Source organism: Cryptomeria japonica, chromosome 6 (genome assembly GCF_030272615.1).
Source record: "Cryptomeria japonica chromosome 6, Sugi_1.0, whole genome shotgun sequence".
NCBI lineage: Eukaryota > Viridiplantae > Streptophyta > Pinopsida > Cupressales > Cupressaceae > Cryptomeria > Cryptomeria japonica.
Window position 1 is genome coordinate 48,587,571 of NC_081410.1, and position 22,843 is coordinate 48,610,413.

Genomic DNA, 22,843 nt, shown 5'->3' on the forward strand with positions numbered 1-22,843 from the left:
TAATCTCTTTTGATATGTATGTGAAGGTTTTGAGTTCATTTGTTTTGGTTTTTGGTTGGGACTAACTTATAAACTCTCGAGCTTTGTTTTTGGCTTGTTCCCCTTTCATGTGCATCACCTTCTTTTCCACTTTGACACACTTCTTCTTTTTTTTAGCATGAGATTTCTTATTTGCAAGTTTGTTGTACAATGGACCTCTTATCTCTCTAAAGTAAGATTGATAAGCATTGACAATTATAGAGCCAAATAATAACAATAAAAACATTAATATTGTAACTAAAACTATTCCTTTTATGCCTAAGTCCAAATTAAACAATTAGTGAATTTGTTTTTAAAAGTGAAATTTGACCTAAATGACACAACATAATGGTTTGTACAAAGGCTTTATTCATAACAAATTATCTTAATTTAATCAATTTTTGATATACTGTCGTCACAAGTACACCTATATTTGAGTGGGCATTGGTTTCAAAACTAAGACATCTAGTATTGTACAACAAAAAATATACAAAGATCCAACTTATAAAATAAAATTATGAATCACATATTCTTGTGTTTTGGTGTTTATGAATTTTGAAATGTTCATTTCATAACAAACTATCAAAAATATATAAGAGATTTGGAGCATAATTATAGTGTTGCAACCATGTTTTGCTTGCAAACTCAAAGACTCTCCACAAATAAACAATATGCAAAATAAGAAATATTTTAAGCATCTAATCAAAAAATGTACAAATGAGCCTTGTTTATAAATGCAAGCAAGAAGAGGTGAGAAGCTAATAGTAAAATTTTGACTACTCCTCCAAGTATGAAACAAGTGTATGACTCTATGGAGAAGTGTTAGGACATTTGGTGAATCCACATGAGGTGAGACAAAAGTCTAGATAACCTATAAGTGAGCTTAACTGTAGTGTGAATAGGACCCTACTATGTAGACTAAAAGTTAACTAGTTTGACAAAACCTCTTTTCACACTAACATATAGAAGATGAAAATTTTATTCGAATAATATGCTTCTATATTTTTCAATCAAATACGTTACATATTTATAGGATTCTCATTCTCTAAATGACTTTTCTAAAAAAATATTGAGTTGTTTCAACAACTCAATACAAACAAATAATATCCATAAAACCAATGTATAATATTTTAACAAATAAATTTAATAATATAATATTTCTAACTCATGTGAATACTAATTCCTAACAAAATAGACTAAAACTAAAAATGTTTTTACACTTTAAAAAAAAAAAAGATTAAAAAGAAATTAAATTTTATTGAAAAATAAAAACTTAAAACTCTTTATTAACTACTTGTTGCAAATGATTTCAAATACCATACAAAGCAAGCACACATTAAAAAGGACCATATTTTGTATTATAAAATACTTGAGAACACATTCAAGAGGTGAATAGAAGGCATGCATGATTGGTTTGCTTAAAATCTATGGCTTGTCTTTAGGGTACGATGCTATCGAAGGGACAAGTGCATCTAAATATTCATTTGCTTGTGATTAAAAAGATGTAACAAAAATCATTGATAGAATATGAAGTTTGACCAAATATATATATATATATATATATATGAAAATTGAATATGATGTAGGACATTCTAGAGTGTAAGAACAATCCTACATTACTAAAAAAATATTTTCTTTTCTTTTAGTTTTTTGTTTGTAGATTTATAGTTACATTTCAATCATTAATCAAACATTGTTCAATCATTGTAGATCCTACCCATTTCATCACACTTAACATTTTATCTCACTTAAACATAATTTATCTTGTAATTGAAAACAAATAACCTGCATTGATACTACAACATGCATTCAATTTCCAAAAGTTCTTTATGACTACAAAAACCTAATTCGATTTTTGACCTATTAATGTTAGGGTAATACTTAGTTTGACTATTCATAGCTTGTATTAAGTGGTGGCGACAAAGAAACATAATTCAATGTATATTGGACCTAAGATTGCTTAAGGTTTAAACTACATCAAATTTATCGATTCATCATAATCACATTCATTTCAAAAGATTATTTGACATATTTGACTGACTAAGATCACTCCCAAGACTAGACGCTACTACATAAACATCATTCATATTCATTTATGAGCAATTAGATGGTTACTTTTGGATTCTAGCTCAACATTCTTGCATTTTGTTGTAAAAGAGGATATGCTTATTTTGCAACACAGGAGCAGTAGAGACGGAGCAGCATTTTGTTTTGGAATGCTCGGCATACAGTGACATCCAGACCATTTATGAAGACATTTTGCAAACGGACAACTTAAACACTTTGTTTGAAGAAACAAAACTCGAAAAAAAAGTGAATCTATTGATCAAAATTCATTGCAGAAGAGCAGATCTTGAGAAGAGGTTACATGTAGATTAAAGCTGTGGTGCCCTGATTTTGTGGGGTGTGCGCTGTCCGTGGATCCCATCGACTGCTTTAACCTTGTGAACATTATTAAAATCCTTCATTTCATTTCATATCATTTGAATTTTGTATTTTCACATATATATATAATTAAATAGCTGAAGCCTAAAATATTCAGTGTCTGTTACGACACCTAGTTATGACACCTAGTTATGATGGTGAATGAATAAAAATCATGTTGTTTGGTTTCATATTTTTATTCATTCACAATCATAAATAAACCGAGTTGTGTGCAGGCTGAAACTTCGATTAAAATACATAAATAAGTCGCTCAGTTTACTTTGTGGACAATAAATTTTAATTCATTCTTAAATCATATTGTAGTTTTGTTTTCTTGGATTTCCAAGAAGTGATAGAGGAATAAAGACGGAAAGTAAAATGAATTTAATTGTTGATAGAGTCTAATAGATTGGACTCTTGCTGATTTCTTGGATCTCCAAGAAGTGACAGAGGAATGAAGACTGAAAGTAAAATGAATTTAATTGTTGACAGAGTCTGATAGATTGTACTCTTGCTGATTGAAATTTCCCAAATGTATTCAACTTGAAAGAAGTGACAGAGGAATGAAGACTGAAAGTAAAATGAATTTAATTGTTGAAAGAGTCTGATAGATTGTACTCTTGCTGATTGAAATTTCCCAAATGTATTCAACTTGAAACTAATGACATTCTCAGTGTTGCCTTGCCTTATGGGCAATTTCGTAACTCCCCTTTTGATGTGCTCATTGGTTTCTTGATACTGCTGCAGGAAATCAAAACGCTCCTGTCTGGTGGGAATTTAAGCAGCGAGAATGCTGTCATTAAGAGTGAGAAATTAAGCTAAAAAGAGGATGGAAGTCATAAAACCTGACTTCAAGAATCTGGAAGTTGGAACTAACTCCGAAATCATCGCAGTCAACTCCTATTGTTGAGTAAGCAGATTCCAAGTCCACGCCACTGATCTTGTAACTAGAACATCAATCCATGACAGGTCATACCTCCCTAACAGAGATTGAAAATTCCTCTTTGGACTGCCTTTTTTCCTTGCTTGGAAACTTCCTCTAGGGAAAGCCTGAAAGTATTCCTGATTTCCCTATGTGCGGGCCTAATTTTTTCACTGTAACGTGCTATACTCAGTAATCCTCTTGAGATCCACGTGCTAGGTCCTTAAATGTAGGAAATGATTTCTCCAGACGATCCATGGTTCATATGACAAAAGAGAATGGCATCCCTTACAACAATTTCGAGAAACGGTCCTAGATATAAACCTACCTGCAGGGTGGCAGTCAGCAAAAAGGTGGAAGTTTTGAAATATTTGTATAGGAATCCTATGACTTATCTTGATTAAACCTTCTTATTGTGGTAGCATATAATGCCTTTCTTCTGCTCTTCCTCAACATAATGCAATTGAGAAATTGTGTTGGGTGCATACCCTTGTTTCATCCATCTCTGCAGCCAAATTAGCTCATTGTGCATGAATCTCTGCCGTTTGTGGGTACAATGTGTCTCTTTACACAGAATTCATGTAATTTCTTATCGACGATAATCCAGCTACGTCCTTGCTCCTTTATTACACCCCTGTCTTTCATTAAATTTCTTATCTTTTTTACTTCTTCCCACTCGCTCACTGCTGCATATATGTTTGACAATGCAACATAGTTGGCAGCCTTTTGAGGATCTAACTCAAATAGACGTTCTGCGACAAGCTTCCCTAGCTTTGTATTAGCATGATTTATGCAGGCACCAAGCAATGCTCCCCACATTTCTGCATTAGGTTCAATTGGTATTTTCATTATAAAATCGTATGCCTCATCCAATAGCCCGGCACGACCAAGAAGGTCAATCATGCAACCATAGTGCTCAGCTCTTGGTGCTATACAATGCTCCCTGCTCATTGAATGGAAGTATTGCCAACCTTCATCTACAAGACCTGCATGACTGCACGCAAATAAAACAGCGAGGAAAGTAACATGATCCATTTTCATGCCAGTCTGTTGCATTCTCTCGAAAATTTGGATGGCTTCCCTTCCAAGACCGTGTTTGCCATATCCTATAATAATTGAGGTCCATGAGACAACACTTCTTTCAGGCATTTCCTCAAAAACTTGACGAGCATCCTCAATGCTGCCAGACTTCGCATACATATTAATGAGAGAATTCTCAAAAGCAACATCCAATTCAAGTCCAATTTTGACTATGTGAGAATGAATTTGTTTACCTAGATCAAGGTCTGCTATGCCTGCACATGCTTGCAAAAGACTCGCAAAGGTGTACAGATCTGATTTCATGCCTGCCTGCTGCATTTGATGGAAAACTTCTAAAGCTTCCTCTCCTAGATCACTCTGAGCATATGCTGTTATCATTGTGTTCCCTGAAACCATGTTGTAACTAGATATTTCATCAAAGATAAACCGTGCATCATCTAAGCTCCCACATTTGGCATACATATCAATAAGGGCACATTCCGTAACCTCTTGAGACTCTAATCCATTCTTGATTACTGAAGCATGAACCTTTTCTCCTCCTTTTTTGTTTGCTAAGCCTGCACATGCCTTGAGAAGGCTTATGAATGTGATCTTATCCGCCTTCATATTTGTCTGCTGCATCTGATCAAAAAATCTCAAAGCTTCATTCTCGTGACCTTGCTGTGCATATCCAGCAATCAGAGCATTCCATGATACCTCGGTTTTTTGCGGCATTTCGTCAAACACTTGGCGCGCATCCTTGACACTGTCACATTTGCAATACATGTCAGTTAGCACGTTACCCAAAACCACATTTACAAGTAGCCCGCTCTTAACCAGCCATCCATGAATTTGTTTGCCTTGTTCAAGGGCTTCCAGGCTCGAGCATGCCATGAGAACGCCACCAAACGTGAAATGGTTCGGCTTCACATCTGTGCACAGCATTTGTTTGAAAAGCTCAAGGCAATCATTTCCACGCTTATTCTGAGCATGACCTGCAATAATACTCGTCCACAAGACCACATCCCGTTGAGACATGTTGTCAAACACATTGCGTGCATCCTCTACACTACCACATTTTACATACATGTCTACAAGTGCACTGCCTATAACTATATTTGATTCATGTCCCGACTTTATCATGCACTGATGTACCTGTTTTCCTTGCTCCAGAATGCCTAATCCAGCGCATCCCTTGAGAACGCTGGAGAAACTGTATTCGTCTTGCCTCATCCCCTCCCGTCTCATCTCATTGAAAAAAACCAACGCCTCCTCGCCCTGACCATGTTGAGCGTATCCTACGACAAGGGAACTCCATGAAACCGAATTTCGCTCAAGCATTTTGTCGAACAATTGGCGTGCATCCAGTAAGAATCCATACCTGGAATACATAACCACTAGTTTGGTAGCTAAATATACATCAGGATCAAAACCAGATTGTACCATGTGGGCGTGCAGCCGCTTTCCCTCTGCAACGGCTTTCGCATCGATGCACTGCTGTAAAACAGAAGCATATGTGTACGCGTCGGGTAGTATGTGTTGCCTGTCCATCATAAGTAAATCACAAAGCACATCCTTCGATTGTCTTTCCTTGCTCTGTGGTTGATTCGCTTGTTTTGAGATTAGTTTCAGCCCTGTTTTCAGTGAAATGGCAGATGTGCCAAAATATGCGAGCCTGAAAATGAAAAGAACGTTTTTCTCTCTACGACTCCATGTAGATAGAGAGAATCGTAGTGCCATCCGCACTGCACAATCCCATAGAAGTCGATTTAGCTTTCTATTTTTAACTCTGCAGACCGTCCCAACGGATATAATGATGTTTTTTACCCCGAAGTGGGAGACTTCTGTCTTCTGAACAAGATTGTTAAATGAGCAATTGCTTACAAGCTTTATAAAAAAAACAATTATTGTGATAAAAATAAATGCTTTTCATCATTAGAAAAAATAAATTGTTTTTTTTATTATTTTTAAAAGTATATTTAAATATATAATTTATTCTGAAATTTATAAAATCTATTTCTCTATAATATAAACTAAAATATATTTTGAATGTCTAAAATTTTAGATATCAATTTATTTTTACTTAAATCTAAATAAAATATTTTATTTAATTTGTATACTTAAATGAATAATATTGTAAGGAAAGTAGAATGTAGAATACGCCTTCCTAATGTTAATTTCTTAGAGAAATAGAGCAGATGAAATTTGAATTATAGCAACTAAGATGCACACTATAGGATAAACAAAGCAACATAAATAACACAAATACATAGATGTACACCAGACTTCACGAGGGAAAACCCTTACGGGAGAAAAACCCACACGCCAAAGTAATCTCTTATATTACAATAAAACAATTACATACAAGTTCTAGACCTTTGGTCCGATCTCTATTTGGGGAGCAGTATAGAAGATTACAATCATAATTGGCTTTTCAATTCAACTTTTACAGAATTACCAATTGATTGCTACAATCCTCTTTTTCACAATGATACAAATCATCCTCACACGATTCTACCAATTGCAATTGTTTTCCAAACATTTTATATGTCTCTATTGAAAAATAGTTCGTTTCAATTGCTCAATTGTTGAACTTCCCAAATTGTTAATAACACACACGTTGTCGCCATCGCTTCCTCTAAGTCATTCCAGTTTCCGCCAATTGTCAACAAACAACTCGAAAAGCCAAAATGATTCCATCGTGGTCCCCACCAAGTCTCCACCAAGTCTCAAAGGATATCGACATATTGTCACCCGATAGAAGTGTAACTCACTAGTTCTCCAAGCTTTGTTCCACGCGATCTCCAATCCCCGATAGTGGGCCCTGCATCAGACTCTTATCGGTGGATTGCCACATGATGGAAGTATAACTTTAGTTCTTCAAGATCTGTTCCATCCGATCCCTAATAGTGGGCCTTGCACCAGACTCTTATCAGTTGATCACCCTTTATTAGAAAGGTGACTTTGGTTACTGAAGTCTCATGTTCAACTGATAACACCTTTGTGCGATACTGGCTTGGTAAGTCTCAGTGAAATTTAATGTCATGTCGAACACCTTTTTGTCACCAAGACTTCAACAAAACTATATCGAACTTGGTCTAGTCGGTGTAACACCCTTACTTCGGTTGACTGTTGTAGGAGACATACCAAATCTACAAGTTATATCGATATACAGTTTCATGTCGCCCAAACAATGCAAAAGTTACACTAGAAAGGGACTCATCGGCAAAACAAAATGACTTCGACCGACTACTTGGAGTATCATAATGAACTCAGACACTATACTGAAATCACTGCTTCTCTGGTCGATTGCATAACACGAAGGTTATTCAAACTAAAATGCTCATTCCAAAGACCAAGTGCCATTTGTTCGAGATTTCAACCAGTAAGTTTGAGACACCCATTCTCAACAAATATTTTTTTTCTAAATTTAGAAATAAATAAATAAAATTTTCATTATTAATAATCATATTATTGTTTTAAGGGAATTGTTTACAATTTTATTTATTAAAGTCTATTAAATTTTGATGTTTCCTATATTCATTTTAGCGAGTATAAGACATTTGTTTACATTTATAAATTTAATACAATAAATGAATAATAATAACATAAAAGATAAGTGGGCTTTAGCCCAAGCTCGGATGGATGGTAAGGGTGTGAAGGCTTTGTGTTCCTCCCATGTAATTCCAAGGTTCAACTCTCGTCGGCTACATTTACTAGTGGTTGAGTTCTTTGAGCCCACTCAATCATCCATCAAGGTATTCTTGCCTCAACTTGCTCTAGCCTCTATACCCCCAAAATTGGCAAAAAGTAAGATCGAGGCAAGGTGTGGCTAGGTCGTTGGGCTATCTCATGATAAATTTAAAAAAAAAAAAAAAAGATAACTAGCATCACTACTACTTTTTATTAAAAGGTTTTGGCACAACAATATTTATAAATCAACTATCAAAACCGCAATTTCAAACACTTAATAAACAAGTGTTGCAAAGAAACAAAGTTCCTGCCAAAGAATGCAAGGACGGTTTTGTTTTTGTTTTTGTTTTTGCCCATGTTTGTTGTTTTCAATAATAAAACCAATAAGGGAGTCCTCTTGGATCTAAAGAAGAAATTGTTTAGTTAAATTGTTGAATAATGGAAGAAAGGAAGGTTACATGGTTGAACAAATCATCAAACATCCCCATAAAAAAATCAAGATGATCCTAAATGTGTTTAAAATGACCAAACAAATGTAATAAATATAAGTGATAAGGACACAACCTTCGCTACAATGATGGAGTGATCAAGAATAGAAAGCATATTAGAATGGTTTAGAAGAGATGGCACTTGTATCTCTTGTTTCACCAACTACATTTGCTCATTAGTTTGGATCAACACCTTCTTTAGTGCATACATTCTATCCTCTTCAATCATGAAAAAATACTACCAAAATTATTCATGATAAAGCAAAACTAGGAAAATTGTTCAAACATCATTCAAGTCAATAATATGGGAGGAAAAAACTTTCTATTACCTTGCTAGTTTTTGCTGAGCACTTGCTTGTGAAGTTTCTACAGAGTAACTCACCCAACAAATCTAGCTTTTGACTACTTGCCAAATCCAAACATTATCTCCTTACCAACTCCTTATCAATTTGCAATGTGGTTGTGAATGTTTATCAATTGCAATGTATATATCTTCAAGAAATTAATTGTTGTAAGAAGATATGAAATTATAATTTTTATGGTTATTGTCAAAGTGTTGAATCTGGTAACGTCGGTCGTACAATTTCATAATTCCGATACTTACATGTTAACATATTAGTATATACAATAAACAATAAAGAAATCAAATTCATTATGGTGATTGCCACTGGTCACACCCCTTCATGTTATTGGGTTGGGAATGTTATTTTATGCCACCGGTTACACCCCTTCGTGTTAATGGGTTGGGGTTAAAATGATTTATAATAAATCGCGATCAATCAAGCAAGCGATTTGTTTGTTAAACGTGTTGTGATATCATGAGTGGTACATAGGGAGAGATGTGTCTTTCCACGTGGGAAGACATATCTCTTCTCTACGTACCCTCTCATTCACATATATATTACTTGCATACAATAAGGAGGAGGACAATACCGAAATTAATAAGTGTTGTGCTTCCTTTCCATTTGCACTACTGCAGTTCAAATTTAATTCCAGACTATATCTTCATCTCTTCTATCCTCTTGATCACGTAATTTAAATAAACTTAACATGATATCAGAGCTAAGTTAAGGAAGATCAAATTAAATTCTGTAACGATCATATAGACATTGACCCGACTCTTAGTAGATAACATTCCTATAATCCTAATGGCAACCGGAGTTAGGTTTGAAGATCGACTAGATGGAGCATCAAATTTTGTATCTTGGAAATTCAAGATCGTGCTTGTTTTGAAAGAAAATAAAATTGACTCCCATGTCAAAAGTGAAATTCCTGAACCCTCTGATGATACAGAGAAAATTCAGTGGAGCAAGGACACTGAGAAGGCTCTTAAGATAATCGTGGATTTAGTGAGAGACCACATTGTGCTAGTTATTTCTAAACATGAGATGACTTTTCATATGTTCAAAGCCCTATCTTACATTTATGAAATCAACAACACTAGCAGGGATCTCGCCTTGAAGAATCAAGTACACCATATAAAGATGAATAAAGGAGATACAGTTACATCCTATTTCTTGAGGATCACTGAGCTTAGGGACCAACTATCCACTATTGGACATCTAGTAGACAACAAAGAACTTGCTATGATGGCCCTAAATGGAGTTCCTACCTCGTGGGAATTGTTCATTCAAGGAACCAGTGCTTGTTCTAAATTTCCTAAGTTTGATAGATTGAAAACCGATTGCATTCAAGAGGAATCTCGGCTTGTCACATGAGGAATAAAACAAAACAATGGCAATGGAGACATTCAAGTTCTAAACTCCAATTCCAACAATAAAGGAAAGAAGAAGAACTTTAAGAGAAAAAGGGACAACGACTCAAATGGAAAGAGGTCTTCAAAGAAGAAGAGAGACATTTATGAAGTAAAATGTTTCAGATGTGACCAATATGGACACTATGCAATGAAATGTCCAGATAGGATCAAGCAACAGGCTTCAATGGTAGAAGTTAAGAGAGGGAGTGATTATGAGAGACTGGTCTTCTACTTAGCCCTCTCTAGTCAAGTCACCTCCAGTTCCAACACATGGGTGATTGACAGCGGAGCATCTCGACACATCACTGGATTTCGTGAGCACCTAGATACACTTGTGGAAAATTCAAATGAAGAAGTGACAATTGGTGATGACTCAAATTATCCAGTTATGGGAATAGGAACCTGCAATATCAACCTAAAGTCAGGCATATCCCTACAGTTGACTTGAGTTCTATTTGTACCTAGTATAAAGAGAAACCTTGTCTCAATTTCTCTCAGTTTCTGCACTTGAAGATAAGGGTTACAGATTAACCTTTATGGAAGGAAAGGTACTTGCTTGGCCAAAGAACTCCACCATCAAGAAAGTCGACACCATTGGAGTAAGACAAGGGAGCCTCTCCAGACTTTGCACCACTCCACCTCAAGCCTTGATTCATGAGACTCCAGATTCGAATGAACTTTGGCACAGAAGATTAGGGCACCTTCATTTCCATGCCCTACCTAAGATAGAGAAGATGGTGATTGGCTTACCCAAGCTAAGTCATAGTTCTGAAGGAGCATGCAAGGGGTGTGCCTTGGGAAATAATACTAAAGGGTCTTTCAATTCTAGTAACAATAAATCCAAAAATGTATTAGAATTAGTTAATTTTGATTTATGTGAACCCATGTCTATACCCTCCTTAGGAGGATTTTTATATTATGTAATATTTGTAGATGATTATTATAGAAAGACCTGGATATATTTTCTAAGGTACAAAGAGTTTGAAGAAATCCTTTCTAAATTTAAGGAATTCAAAGCTCTCGCAAAAAACATGATAGGTAAGAAAATCATAACCTTAAGAACAAACAATGGGGGGGAATACACTTCTAATATGTTTAAAGATTATTGTATAAATGTTGGGATTAAGAGGGAGTTAACTGTACCTTATAGCCAACAACAAAATGGGGCAGCTGAAAGAAAGAATAGGACTATAGTAGAAGCTGCTAGGGGTATGTTGTTTGACCAAAATATGGAAACCTCATTCTGGGTTGAAGCATCTAAGACAGTTGTGTACATTCAAAATAGATGTCCTCATTCTCTTCTTGATAATAAAACCCCTGAAGAAGCCTTTACTGGTAACAAACCTGACATAAGTCATCTTTAGATCTTTGGGTGTCCAGTCTATATTCATGTTCCCAAAGAAAAGAGATCAAAATTAGAACTTTTTGGAAAGAAAGGGGTATTTGTTGGGTACAACGAAACCTCTAAGGCCTACAGAGTATACATACCTGAACAAAGGCAAATTGAACTAAGTAGAGATGTCATCTTTGAAGAAGACATGGCATTCAGGAGGTCCAAAAGCTCTAATGAATTAGAACACCAAGTTCCTCCTACAAGCATGGATGAAGATCCTACCCCTAAGATTCAGAGGGAGACCCCTGTAAATGCTAAGCATGAAGTTCAAGACTTACCTTTGGAAGAACATTATCTCGAAACTAGGAAGAGACCACTTTGGGCTAAAAAGATGCTTCGAGAAGCTGAAAATGATGCTACTCCAAACGGGACCTTTAGAGAAAGTAAGAGACCTAATCTATTTTCCAGTTATGTTGCCTTGATGAGTGAGACCATTGATGCAGAACCTTCCTGTGTTAGAGATGCTCTCAATCACAAAGTTTGGAAAGATGCTATGTCAAAAGAGTATCAGTCAATTCTGAAAAATGATGTATGGGATATTGTGCCTAGGCCTAAAGGCAAATATGTGGTATCTTCTAAATGGCTCTTCAAAATCAAACATGCAGCAGATGGCAACATTGAGAAGCATAAAGCAAGGTTTGTTGCTAGAGGTTTCTCACAGAAAGAAGGTATTGACTATGAAGAGACATTTGCTCATGTTGCCAGATACACTTCTGCCCGAGCAGTTTTGGCTATTGCAGCATCTAAATGATGGAAAGTCCATCAAATGGATGTTAAGACTGCTTTTCTGAATGGTAAGATTGAAGAAGAAGTTTATTTGTAACAACCTGAAGGTTTTATTATTCATAAGGTTGAATCACATGTTTGCAAATTAAAGAAAGCCCTATATGGACTTAAACAGGCCCCCATAGCATGGTATGAAAGAATTGATCACTATCTCTTGGAATTAGGGTTTTCCAAGAATGAATTAGATCCAAATCTCTACTACAAAGTAATAAATGGTGAATTATTAATTCTTATTCTTTATGTCAATGATCTACTAATCGCAGGAGAGGATAATCATATTTCTCGGTGTAAGAAAGAATTAGCCTCTGAGTTTGATATGAAGGATTTAGGAATTCTTCACTACTTTCTTGGGTTGGAAGTTTGGCAGCAGGCAAATGGTATAATCCTTAATCAAGGAAAATACACCATTGATATACTCAAGAGATTTTGAATGATGGATTGTAGATCCATGATCACACCTATGGAGGCCAATCCACACAAGCTAAAGGAAGCAGTTACAGAATCAGAGTTTGCAAATCCTACTCTCTACAGACAGATTATTGGATCTTTGATGTATTTGGTTAACACAAGACCCGATATATGTTATGTTGTTAATACACTAAGTCAGTTCATGTTTGAACCTATGGAAATATATCTTGTTGCTGCAAAACATATTCTGAGATATCTTCGAGGAACTATTGGTTTTGGTTTGAAATATAAACATGTAGACCTTGACCTACATGGATTCACTGATTATGATTGGGTTGGAAGCGTAGTTGATAGGAAAAGCACATCAGGATGTACTTCAGTTTAGGATCAGGAATGATCTCATGGATATGTAGAAAACAGTCTTCAGTTGCTTAGAGTTCTATAGAAGGTGAATACATTGCAGCCTCCATGGGATCAAGAGAAGCAGTATGGCTCCATAAATTGCTTGTAGGACTGTTTGGTCAACCCTTAAATCCTACTGTTGTCTATTGTGACAATTAGAGTTGCATCAAGCTTTCAATGAATCCAATATTTCATGACAAGTCTAAACACATTGAGATTCCTTATTACTATGTTTGAGATATGGTGGAAAGGAATGTGATCTGACTGAATTATATTAGTATAGGTGATCAGATTGGAGACATTCTTACCAAGCCTCTCTCCAGGATCAAGATTGAACACTTTAGAGATAAACTTGGTATGGTTGAAAATGCTATTTAATTTTGAGATAGAGTCTCATTTATTTTGATGTACTAATATATTTAAGATGTTTAATGTGTAAACTCTTTTATTTGTCATGTGTGTGACTCCATGACTTCATGGGCTCCCTGTGAACATTATTGAAGGGTGATGACTTTTCAGTAATGAACACTTGTTTCAAATTGATATTGCAAGGTGACAATTTTACAATTATCAATTTATCTATCTTGATGGATATCATGTGACTTGCTATATGTGGACATGTCATGATAGTATATATTTTTGAGACATTGTGGTAGATATCAGTCGGTTGGTATCATTGAATAAACCATAATTATGATAGAGATCTTCATAGTGAATATTATGGACATAATATTCATGGACATGCCATGAATCATTATCATTATGGTAGGCATCATGTGACTTGATGCCAGTGCACATACCTTACTTGATAACTATGAGTTATGGTGAGTATCATGAGACTTGATATTCATTGTTGAACCATATCTTTGAATATCACTATAGTGTGATATCTATTCTCTTCACAATCAATGGATGAATTATGATATTTTCTCTAACATGAAATATGTCCTCCCTAGCTAAGAGGGAGTATTAATTCTGGTAACGTTAGTCGTACAATTTCATAATTCCGATGCTTACATGTTAACATATTAGTATATATGATAAACAATAAATAAATCAAATTCATCACGGTGATTGCCACCGGTCACGCCCCTTCATGTTATCAGGTTGGGAATGTTATTTTATGCCACTAGTTACATCCCTTCATGTTAACAGGATGGGGTTAAAACGATTTATAATAAATCGCGATCAGTTAAGCAAGAGATTCGTTTGTTAAACGTGTTGTGATATTATGAGTGGTACGTAGGGAGAGATGCGTCTTCTCACGTGGAAAGACACATCTCTTCTCTACGTACCCTCTCATTCACATATATATTACTTGCATACAATAAGGAGGAGGACAATACCAAAATTAATAAGTGTTTGCTTCCTTTCCATTTGCACTACTATAGTTCAAATTTAATTCCAGACTATATCTTCATCTCTTCTATCCTCTTGATCGTAGTTGTTAAATAAACTTAACACAAAGAACTTAGTTATGTGAGCATAAGATTCATACCAGGTTTCCCAACATCTACTACAACAAAGATGTCCCACCCATCCTATTTAATCTTAGTGTCAACATCTTCCTTAAAACAATTGTACTCTATCGTGTGCCTTACATATCCTGGAATTTGGAACTGGTTGTAACCTCGTGCTTGATCAACATGTTTATGCCCTAATATAATCTCTAACACAACAATTCCAAAGCTATAAACATCATGTTTATAATAGAGTTTGTCTTTCCGACACTAATTTAGAGCACAATAGCCTTTTGTGCCTATTATTTTATAGATTGAGAGGTGTGTGTGCCATGCCAATCAACATACCTAGAAAACCCAAAATCAACAAGCTTTACTCGATTATTATCATTGACATCCACCAGACCATTATGTGACTTGAGATCAACGTGAATGATTTTATTTAGGTGTAAGAATTCAATTCCCTTCAGTATACCCATTATCATTCTAAACCTCTACTTCCAACTATAGGAAAACTTCATACAATCTCTTCTCAAGGAGTCATCTAGAGAACATCCATCTATATACATGTAGACCAAGTAGGATATGTTTGCTTATGTATCCCAAGAAGATGGTTTGTTTATGTTTATGTGCTCCTTTTCTGGCACAAAATCGATTTCATTCACAACCCATATTTTGGTTTCGTGGGATCTATGTTATGTTTCCTTTATAGCCAAATCTTTACTTGTGCAATGCATCCTTGCCTAGTTTTATGGAACTCTTGGCCATAACTTTTTGATATAAATTGTTTGATAAAGTGTGACTTTTGTAACAATTGTGTAGGCACCTATTCCTACTCAATGGAGGCACCTCCAAGCATCTCTGGAATTGTTCTCCCCCTGCAATCCCATTTATTTGAATTGTATTATGAGACTTTCTATTTGGTCTTTCTTAAACAACTAACTCTACATTCGGGTCCATTGTTGTCGTAAACTGGATCGTTACCTGACAAGGTTGGTGGTTGATGACCATTCCATCTGTTTTTTTATCCACAATATCATATGTTCTCCAAATTTCCTTTAAATTGGCTATTATTGTTTGCCACCATGAGGTCTATGTTATTCATGCCACCAGCTCCATCGGTAACTAGCATACAAAATACATGAACCAATAAAACTGAATGGCACTAGAAAAGATCACAAAGGATAGAAAAATTTGGGAGAAGCCAACTGTTTACCTATACCAGCTCCAGCAACTCCTGCAATGTACTAGCAGAGACCTTGCGGGTAGCGTGTTTTGTTATGTTGGTATATGCAAACCCATTTGCCAAAGCCCTACAATGCTAATCACAGATTGCCAAAAAAAATTTAGATCAATATTTCATATAAAAAATATGCAAGTTGTACATGATGTATATTGGTAAATAAATTTATGCAAAGAAATGAGATAACTTAATTGGCTTAGTGAAAAATGATTAATCATTGGTTAACCTTGTTGCCTCCACAATAGTTCCTGGGGAACTAATAAGAGAAATAATATGCTAAATTGTGAATTGGTCTTATAAAATAGGAGTTAAATCACCTACAAATGTAACACCCAAATATCTAATTAGAAAACTATTACCCAAATCTCGAGATGGGTTTATAGGATAAATCTAGGGGAGATGTCCTTGTAGTCATGGACCCTAGCTTTGTGCCTCTCAAAATCATGTGTCAATGCCAAACAATTATAAAAAAATTATGGCATTGTCCTCAACTAATTGATTGCTTAAACCTAAGGTTTGAAGTTATCATCATTAATTTTGATGCCTTAAGTATGTGTAGTCATAAAGGTGTTTAGACCAATAATTAGACACATTTTCATGGAAATAATTCACTTAAACAATCGAATGTGAGTATAAAATAACATTAAATTATAGAGCATAATATTAATAATAAAATAATTATAAACTAACCTTATTATCAAATCATCCTAAAACTATTTAAATTATATTTTATTCTTAAATAAATAAGTGTAAATTTTAAATAAATTATAAATTTATAATAATCTTTTAAACCTAACTCTAATATGTCATCCCTAATAGTTATTCAAACTTAAACCTAAACCCAGACATATTAATTGGTTGAGGTTGTTGAAGAAAAACATAGTCAAGTATAAAGTTTCCATGTTTAGACAATGACTTGAACCCACTTTGAAATATAATATGCAATTGTCCTTTAAACGAGAACTTTGAACACTTATGGACTACAAAAGGGACTACCTTCATGGAGTTGAGCCAACCTAATCACCCAACTTCATATGAAATTGGTCTGAGGTAGGGATAATGGTAAAAAGAACATCTAAGCTTTTAGGTCCAACTTTATCTTTAAGGGTTATAGATATTTTTATTGGATTTTAATCAAGACTTCAAATTTATTAAAGTGTCTTGATATAATTCAGATATGTAAAGATATTTTTCTATAACCACATTAACCATACATGGTGGATCAATAATTGGACCACATGCGAATTTGTCATTAATTCTAGTAGTAATGTAGTGTAGTCCATCAAGTGCATTAATTCAGTTATCACTTCGGGTAAAGGTGATACTAGGTTCACATTTAGGCTTACATTTCTCTTGCTTGGGAAAAAGGTTCTATCACATTGACTCGATGTTCAACTTGGTTGAATTGGGTTTAATTGTCTATATAACGAATACCATTAAGATCAACAACATTAGTAGAATGGGAAGACAAAGGATTGGTAAAGATTTGCAAGTTTTGATTAGGTGGTGCTACATATTTATTTCCTTTGTCATTCACACCATCCACTTGTATGATATTAGAGTTAATGAGGTCTTGGATTTTATTTAGATACCTATCCCCCTCAATATCTTTATAAGTGTAATCTATACATGGAAAATTAAAAACCCATTAGAATATTTCACAAGTGTACTAATAATTGTCCATTTGTATATGTGTATTTAATCATTGAATATTTACTTATTAATTAGAAGAGTTGTACAATTTTTTTGAGACCATAATATAACTTATAATGAGAGAAATATATATTAGAACAATTGTATATTCTTTTTTTCTTAATAGACACTTCAAATGAGACTTTTGAATCCTGCAATATGAAGAAACCCAAATTTTTTCAGTAAAAGCCTTATTTAAAAGATGTCTATTAAGAAAAAAAATTATACAATTGTTCAATTGTTCATATATATATTTTAACAATCAATAGACCGCCATTCTTTATTGTATTTTTCATTACATGGATTGAATATTAAAAAAAAAAAAGTTTTTGTGAAAGTCCAATGTAACGTTTACGAGTTTCAGGTCGCGCTTAAAGAATTCAGAACAGCCAAAGAAAAAAAACCGTAATGTCGGTTGCCTTGTCGTCTAGAATTTTGAAAACGAGCACAAAAGCACACGTGAGGTATGAATTTCCTCAACAAAAGTCTACAAAATTCCGCCAATGTTTTTTCAGAAGAGACCTTTCAAACAGAAATTTGAATTCAGAAGACATCTTGTAAACATAAATATGAATTCAGAATGTATTTTGCAGACAGATATTTGCAGAGGAATCGATGCTACTCAATTTTCACAGCGAACAAGGCTGTTAATTTCCTGTGAGTAACACTCTTGTAATGCTGTCTGATTCTACTAAATATCATAAGCCATAGAAACGAATTTTAGGGTTCATATTAGTACATATAATTCTTAGTAAGAATTATTTTTCGTTTGTTTCCATCTAATTGAGGAATGGGACATGCTTTTTTGTTTTTTTCACTGAAATATCCCACTTATTTGAGTTCTTGTCGTGACCGCATTTCGAAAACAGGGTATCTTTATCAAAACTTAGGAGCTCTGCTTGCATTTATTGCTTTGTGATTTTTTTTCTCTGTACATTTTGGGTGAGATTGCGGGTCACGTTTAATATCTCGTGTGGTGAGTTTGGGTGACATTCTTAAGATTCGTAGTGCTTGGGTCACACTTAGAATTTATTCTTAAGATTTCGAATACAGAGTTTGATAATTTGTCTTCTGATAAATCTCTCTTTGTAGGGCAACTTTTGTTTTAGATGGCATAGTTTATATGTCTCTTGAGAAAGTATTTCATCACCAGCTTGTGGGCTCTGTCGCACCCACTAATTTGGATGTGTTAATTTTAGCTATTGTAATGTCGCATTGCCGAACTCGTTTCATTCATCAACAATTTGCTAGGGTTCAGTAAAGAAAAACGTCCTTAAAATTTTAAAATAAAAAGTGAAATTATTTTAGGCATCAATAAATGTATTGATAAAGAAGATAAATATATTGATATAGAAGATTGATCATGAGGGAGTTACGCGGTCTGCACGTATAGTCTAGCTACAGGCCACAGAAAAAGTACATAGCTGAAAAATATATCTTTAAATTTGAAATTTGAACTCATTTATAATATTAATTTGGTGAAATGCATAGCTAAAATGCAAGGAACGTGGTTGTTAGATGCCTAAGTTTTGCTATGGCTGGGGATCACTTTGTGGCTGTCAAAGCTCAAGAATCATTTTTTTTGTTTTTGATTTTAAGCTGTTTAGGATGGGCACTTAAGTGTTCAATCACACTTATTAGCATGCCTGAGCTCAAAGCTCATCTGCAAACAATTCCATCATCAAGGAATGAAGATCAATTAATCAACTTAGTTACTGGTTCTGCTAATCAGGGTTGTCTCATATCACCTCTGAAAAACAATTCCATCATCAAGGAATGAAGATCAAATAATCAACTTAGTTACTGGTTCTGCTAATCAGGGTTGTCTCATATCACCTCTGAAAAACAATTGCATCATCAAGGAATGAAGATCAAATACTCAACTTAGTTACTGGTTCTGCTAATCAGGGTTGTCTCATATCACCTCTGAAAACCCTGATGTTTCCAAGGGATGCACATTTGTAACATCTAAACTTTGAAAGTCCATATATCAAACCTCTTTTGGTTCTGAGAGAAAGAAGGCCCTAATTATAAAGGGATGGCACAGGGGGCAAGTCTGTGGCAACTTTGGCTGAACAGACATCCCTCAGACTGGCATCTATGTTGAAAAGAAGTCCATTTCTACAGTGCAGACTCTCAAATGTCATGCACCAAGGAGTTTTCTAATAAATAATTACTAAATGCAAGATATATGTATCTTCCATATATTGTCTTTAATGTTCATTGGATCATAGAGTTCATGCCAGGATTGCTATAACCAATTTCGATGGTGAACATTGGATTCTCTTCTAAGATTTTTGGAAAAGGAACTGTAGGCAACTGTTTTGTATTTAAAGGCAATGCAGAGCTCAGTTATGTTTGCAGTCATATTAGGAGGTTCACCTTGCTCAATGTAACTGGTTGTTGCAAAGACAAACACTCAGTGTTTTGTACTCTTAGGCTCCGTTGGAAGTAGTTCCAAACATCTAAGTCCTTGGATGCACTGATGCTTATTCTTTTTGGCTATATATATTGTAAATTATTTGTATGATTCACTTGTTCTCTGCGGCATAATTCAAATATAACTGCTTGGCTTTATGATCATTTGGGAAAGATCCGTTTTGCAGGTATTCTATTTGGGATTTCATATTTTTTGGCTGTATGTTGAGTCATTGGTAAGCATTTTCAATTTTCTTCAGCTTCTATATGCATTCATACTCAAGTTCCTGAATACTAATATATTTAACTATACATCTTTTATCTTTTGTTTGCTTGGTTATTTTGTGGCAAAATGGACTAAAAAAATGCGGGCATTAGAACTGCAATACATGGAGGGAAAATCTGAATGTGAAACTCAAGAAGAAGCAAATTCCTTATCTCTTGCACAAGCACTAACGGTGCCTGTACCTATTCTAGCATCAAGGTAAACTTTTTATGAGCAGGAAATACAGAGACAATTGCAGAGATCAACATTTACTCATGATTAGGATGAATATTTGTTTGAAAATTCTGTAGTTTGTAAATAAGAAGTTATATTAAATTCAAATGATAATTAACAAGGCATTTTGGATGCATGATATTTTAATTAGTTTATAAAATCTCTAGAAGTGTGAAATCTTGAGTTTATCTAAAAATGCTTGGGATGAGCTTTAGTTACTTGGAGGAATGCTTTTTAGTGTCACCATGTTAGGGTTTTGGTGACAAAATCTTAGATTGATCACCTATTATGTTAATTGATTGTGGATGAATTGGTGAATGTTTTTGAGTGTTACCATGTTAGGGGTTTAGTAAAATCTTAGATTGGTTGCCTATTGTAACAATTGATTTTGGATGAATTGGTGATTGATCATGGGGACATTTGAAATCTTGTTTGAGGTCGTCTTATCTGTCTGTATCTTATAGGTGGTGCCATTACTCTAGTCACTTCTTCATAGCATCTATCTTTTCTTGTGGTTGTTTTTTTTTTTTATGATGTCAAGATTTGTACATAACATATGTTGGTGGTACACCTCTTTGCCATTGCCATTCTTTGAGCTTATCTTTGGTTAAGCTAGTTGGTACATTTCGTTGTTGGCAACTTTGTTTGTGGATGCTTTGCTTTCTTTTGGTACATGACTATGGTAGAGAAACATTGATAGTGGTGGGAAAGCCGTCCTTGGATTGTGTCTTGTTATGAAGCATATGCATTTTGAGTGGTTACATCATAATCAATCATGTTGGCGTACCTATTCATCACCATCATTTTTGGGATAGTTGTTTCCATTAAAGTGGAATGTTTTTTGATTAAGGGGTAAAAACTGTTAATTTTAAGCAATCAGATTATAACAGACTGTAAATAAACAATGAAAACACAAGACAAGGACACACCAATACCCTGGGAAAACCTCCCTTTTGGAGGTGAAAAACCCAGCCTCAAAATTCAATATGTATTATCTCAAATGTAGGCAATTACAAGGCAATGAACTTATCTCAAATTGCTGTACAATCAGCGAGTTAGCAGATCACAATCTTTCTTTACACAACAATGAAGATTGCAGCCCTTATTAACAGCAGATGGCTAAGGAAGACTTGATCAGATTCGCACAAGAAGAGTCTTCATCAAGTTTGCATGATGATCTTGACAACTTCGCCACACAATCAGCCTTAATAACTTCGCACAATAGACTTGGACAAGTTCGCATAGGTGAAGGAGAGATCACTGTTTGGAGAGCAGATTACATTCGCATAAGATGATGAATAATGACTTCATTTGATGTTTGTTTTATATCCATCCTTTGGCGCCAATCACCCAAGTCGGCTTGCATATTATTTTATTTATTTACATTGTCATTTAAGTTACATCATTTGCCTTCACGTTACATGTGTTTGGGTCCAGCCCTAAATGGTTCGGATTGCATGATAGATAATACATAGGAATTTTAATTGTCACTGACAACATTAAAATTCAATAGTCAGGTATCCGAGCTAGCCACAATTTTCAACACTGCCTCTTAGCTGGGGAGGATAGCTGCCACTTGTCATGATCCATTCATGACCTTCATCTTGCATTGCCCGCAAGGATGAATGTATAAGCTCCATAGAGTATACCTGCAATAAAACACATAAATATCGTGAACTCATTTCATGATGTCCATCTTGCATTGCCCGCAGAGGATGGATCCACCTTGCATTGCCCGTAGAGGGATGAAGAGGTCTTACACCTCAGCTTTCTCCCAGAGAAGGATACAATGTCACCTTGCATTGTCCGCAGAGGGTGACTCCACCTTGCATTGCCCGCAGAGGGTGGAAGATGCAAACTAAATTGCATCACTAAGATTGAGACTCCCTCTCAATCAATGCTGTGTTCTCCACAATTCCAAGCTTCTCTCTGAAGTACTCAAATTTCACTTGAGCTAGAGGCTTGGTGAGAACATCTGAAACCTGTTCATCAGTGCTGATATATTTCAGTTGGATGGCACCTCTTTGTGCCATATCATGAACATAGTGATAATGAGTTTCCACGTGTTTTGACCTGTCATGAAACACGGGATTATTAGACATTTTAATACAACTCTAATTATCACAATAAATAACAGTGGATTCCCAAGGTTGTCCAAACAACCCAACAAGAAGTTTGCGAAGCCAAATTGCTTCTCTAGTTGCCACACTTGAAGCAATGT

At 35.0% G+C, this 22,843-nt stretch overlaps 2 protein-coding genes across 20 annotated transcripts in view; one reads left to right on the forward strand and one right to left on the reverse strand.

The window, feature by feature from the left end:
- Window positions 1-2,717: 2,717 nt before the first annotated feature.
- On the reverse strand, window positions 2,718-6,235 carry LOC131079405 (putative pentatricopeptide repeat-containing protein At3g25970). The gene has a single exon (XM_058017324.2). The coding sequence runs from the start codon at window positions 6,122-6,124 to the stop codon at window positions 3,881-3,883; it is 2,244 nt and encodes a 747-aa protein (XP_057873307.2). The 5' UTR covers window positions 6,125-6,235; the 3' UTR covers window positions 2,718-3,880.
- Window positions 6,236-18,012: 11,777 nt separating this feature from the next.
- LOC131079407 (uncharacterized) overlaps window positions 18,013-22,843 on the forward strand; it is a 108,673-nt gene continuing 103,842 nt past the window's right edge. For 15 of the 19 annotated variants that reach the window (XM_059207121.1, XM_059207123.1, XM_059207118.1 and 12 more), the window contains exons 1-4: window positions 18,013-18,169; window positions 18,299-18,362; window positions 20,312-20,359; window positions 20,502-20,607. In XM_059207121.1, coding sequence (XP_059063104.1) covers window positions 20,513-20,607 — 95 coding nt within the window. In that variant the 5' untranslated portion in view covers window positions 18,013-18,169; window positions 18,299-18,362; window positions 20,312-20,359; window positions 20,502-20,512. Of the gene's footprint in view, window positions 18,170-18,298; window positions 18,378-20,298; window positions 20,360-20,501; window positions 20,608-22,843 lie in introns of all 19 variants that reach the window. The other 4 variants (XM_059207124.1, XM_059207128.1, XM_059207119.1 and 1 more) reach the window with 3 other exon arrangements.

Excerpts from the sequence above, each read along its gene's own strand:
- LOC131079405 (XM_058017324.2), bottom strand. The coding sequence starts at position 6,124 with ATGGCACTACGATTCTCTCTATCTACATGGAGTCGTAGAGAGAAAAAC.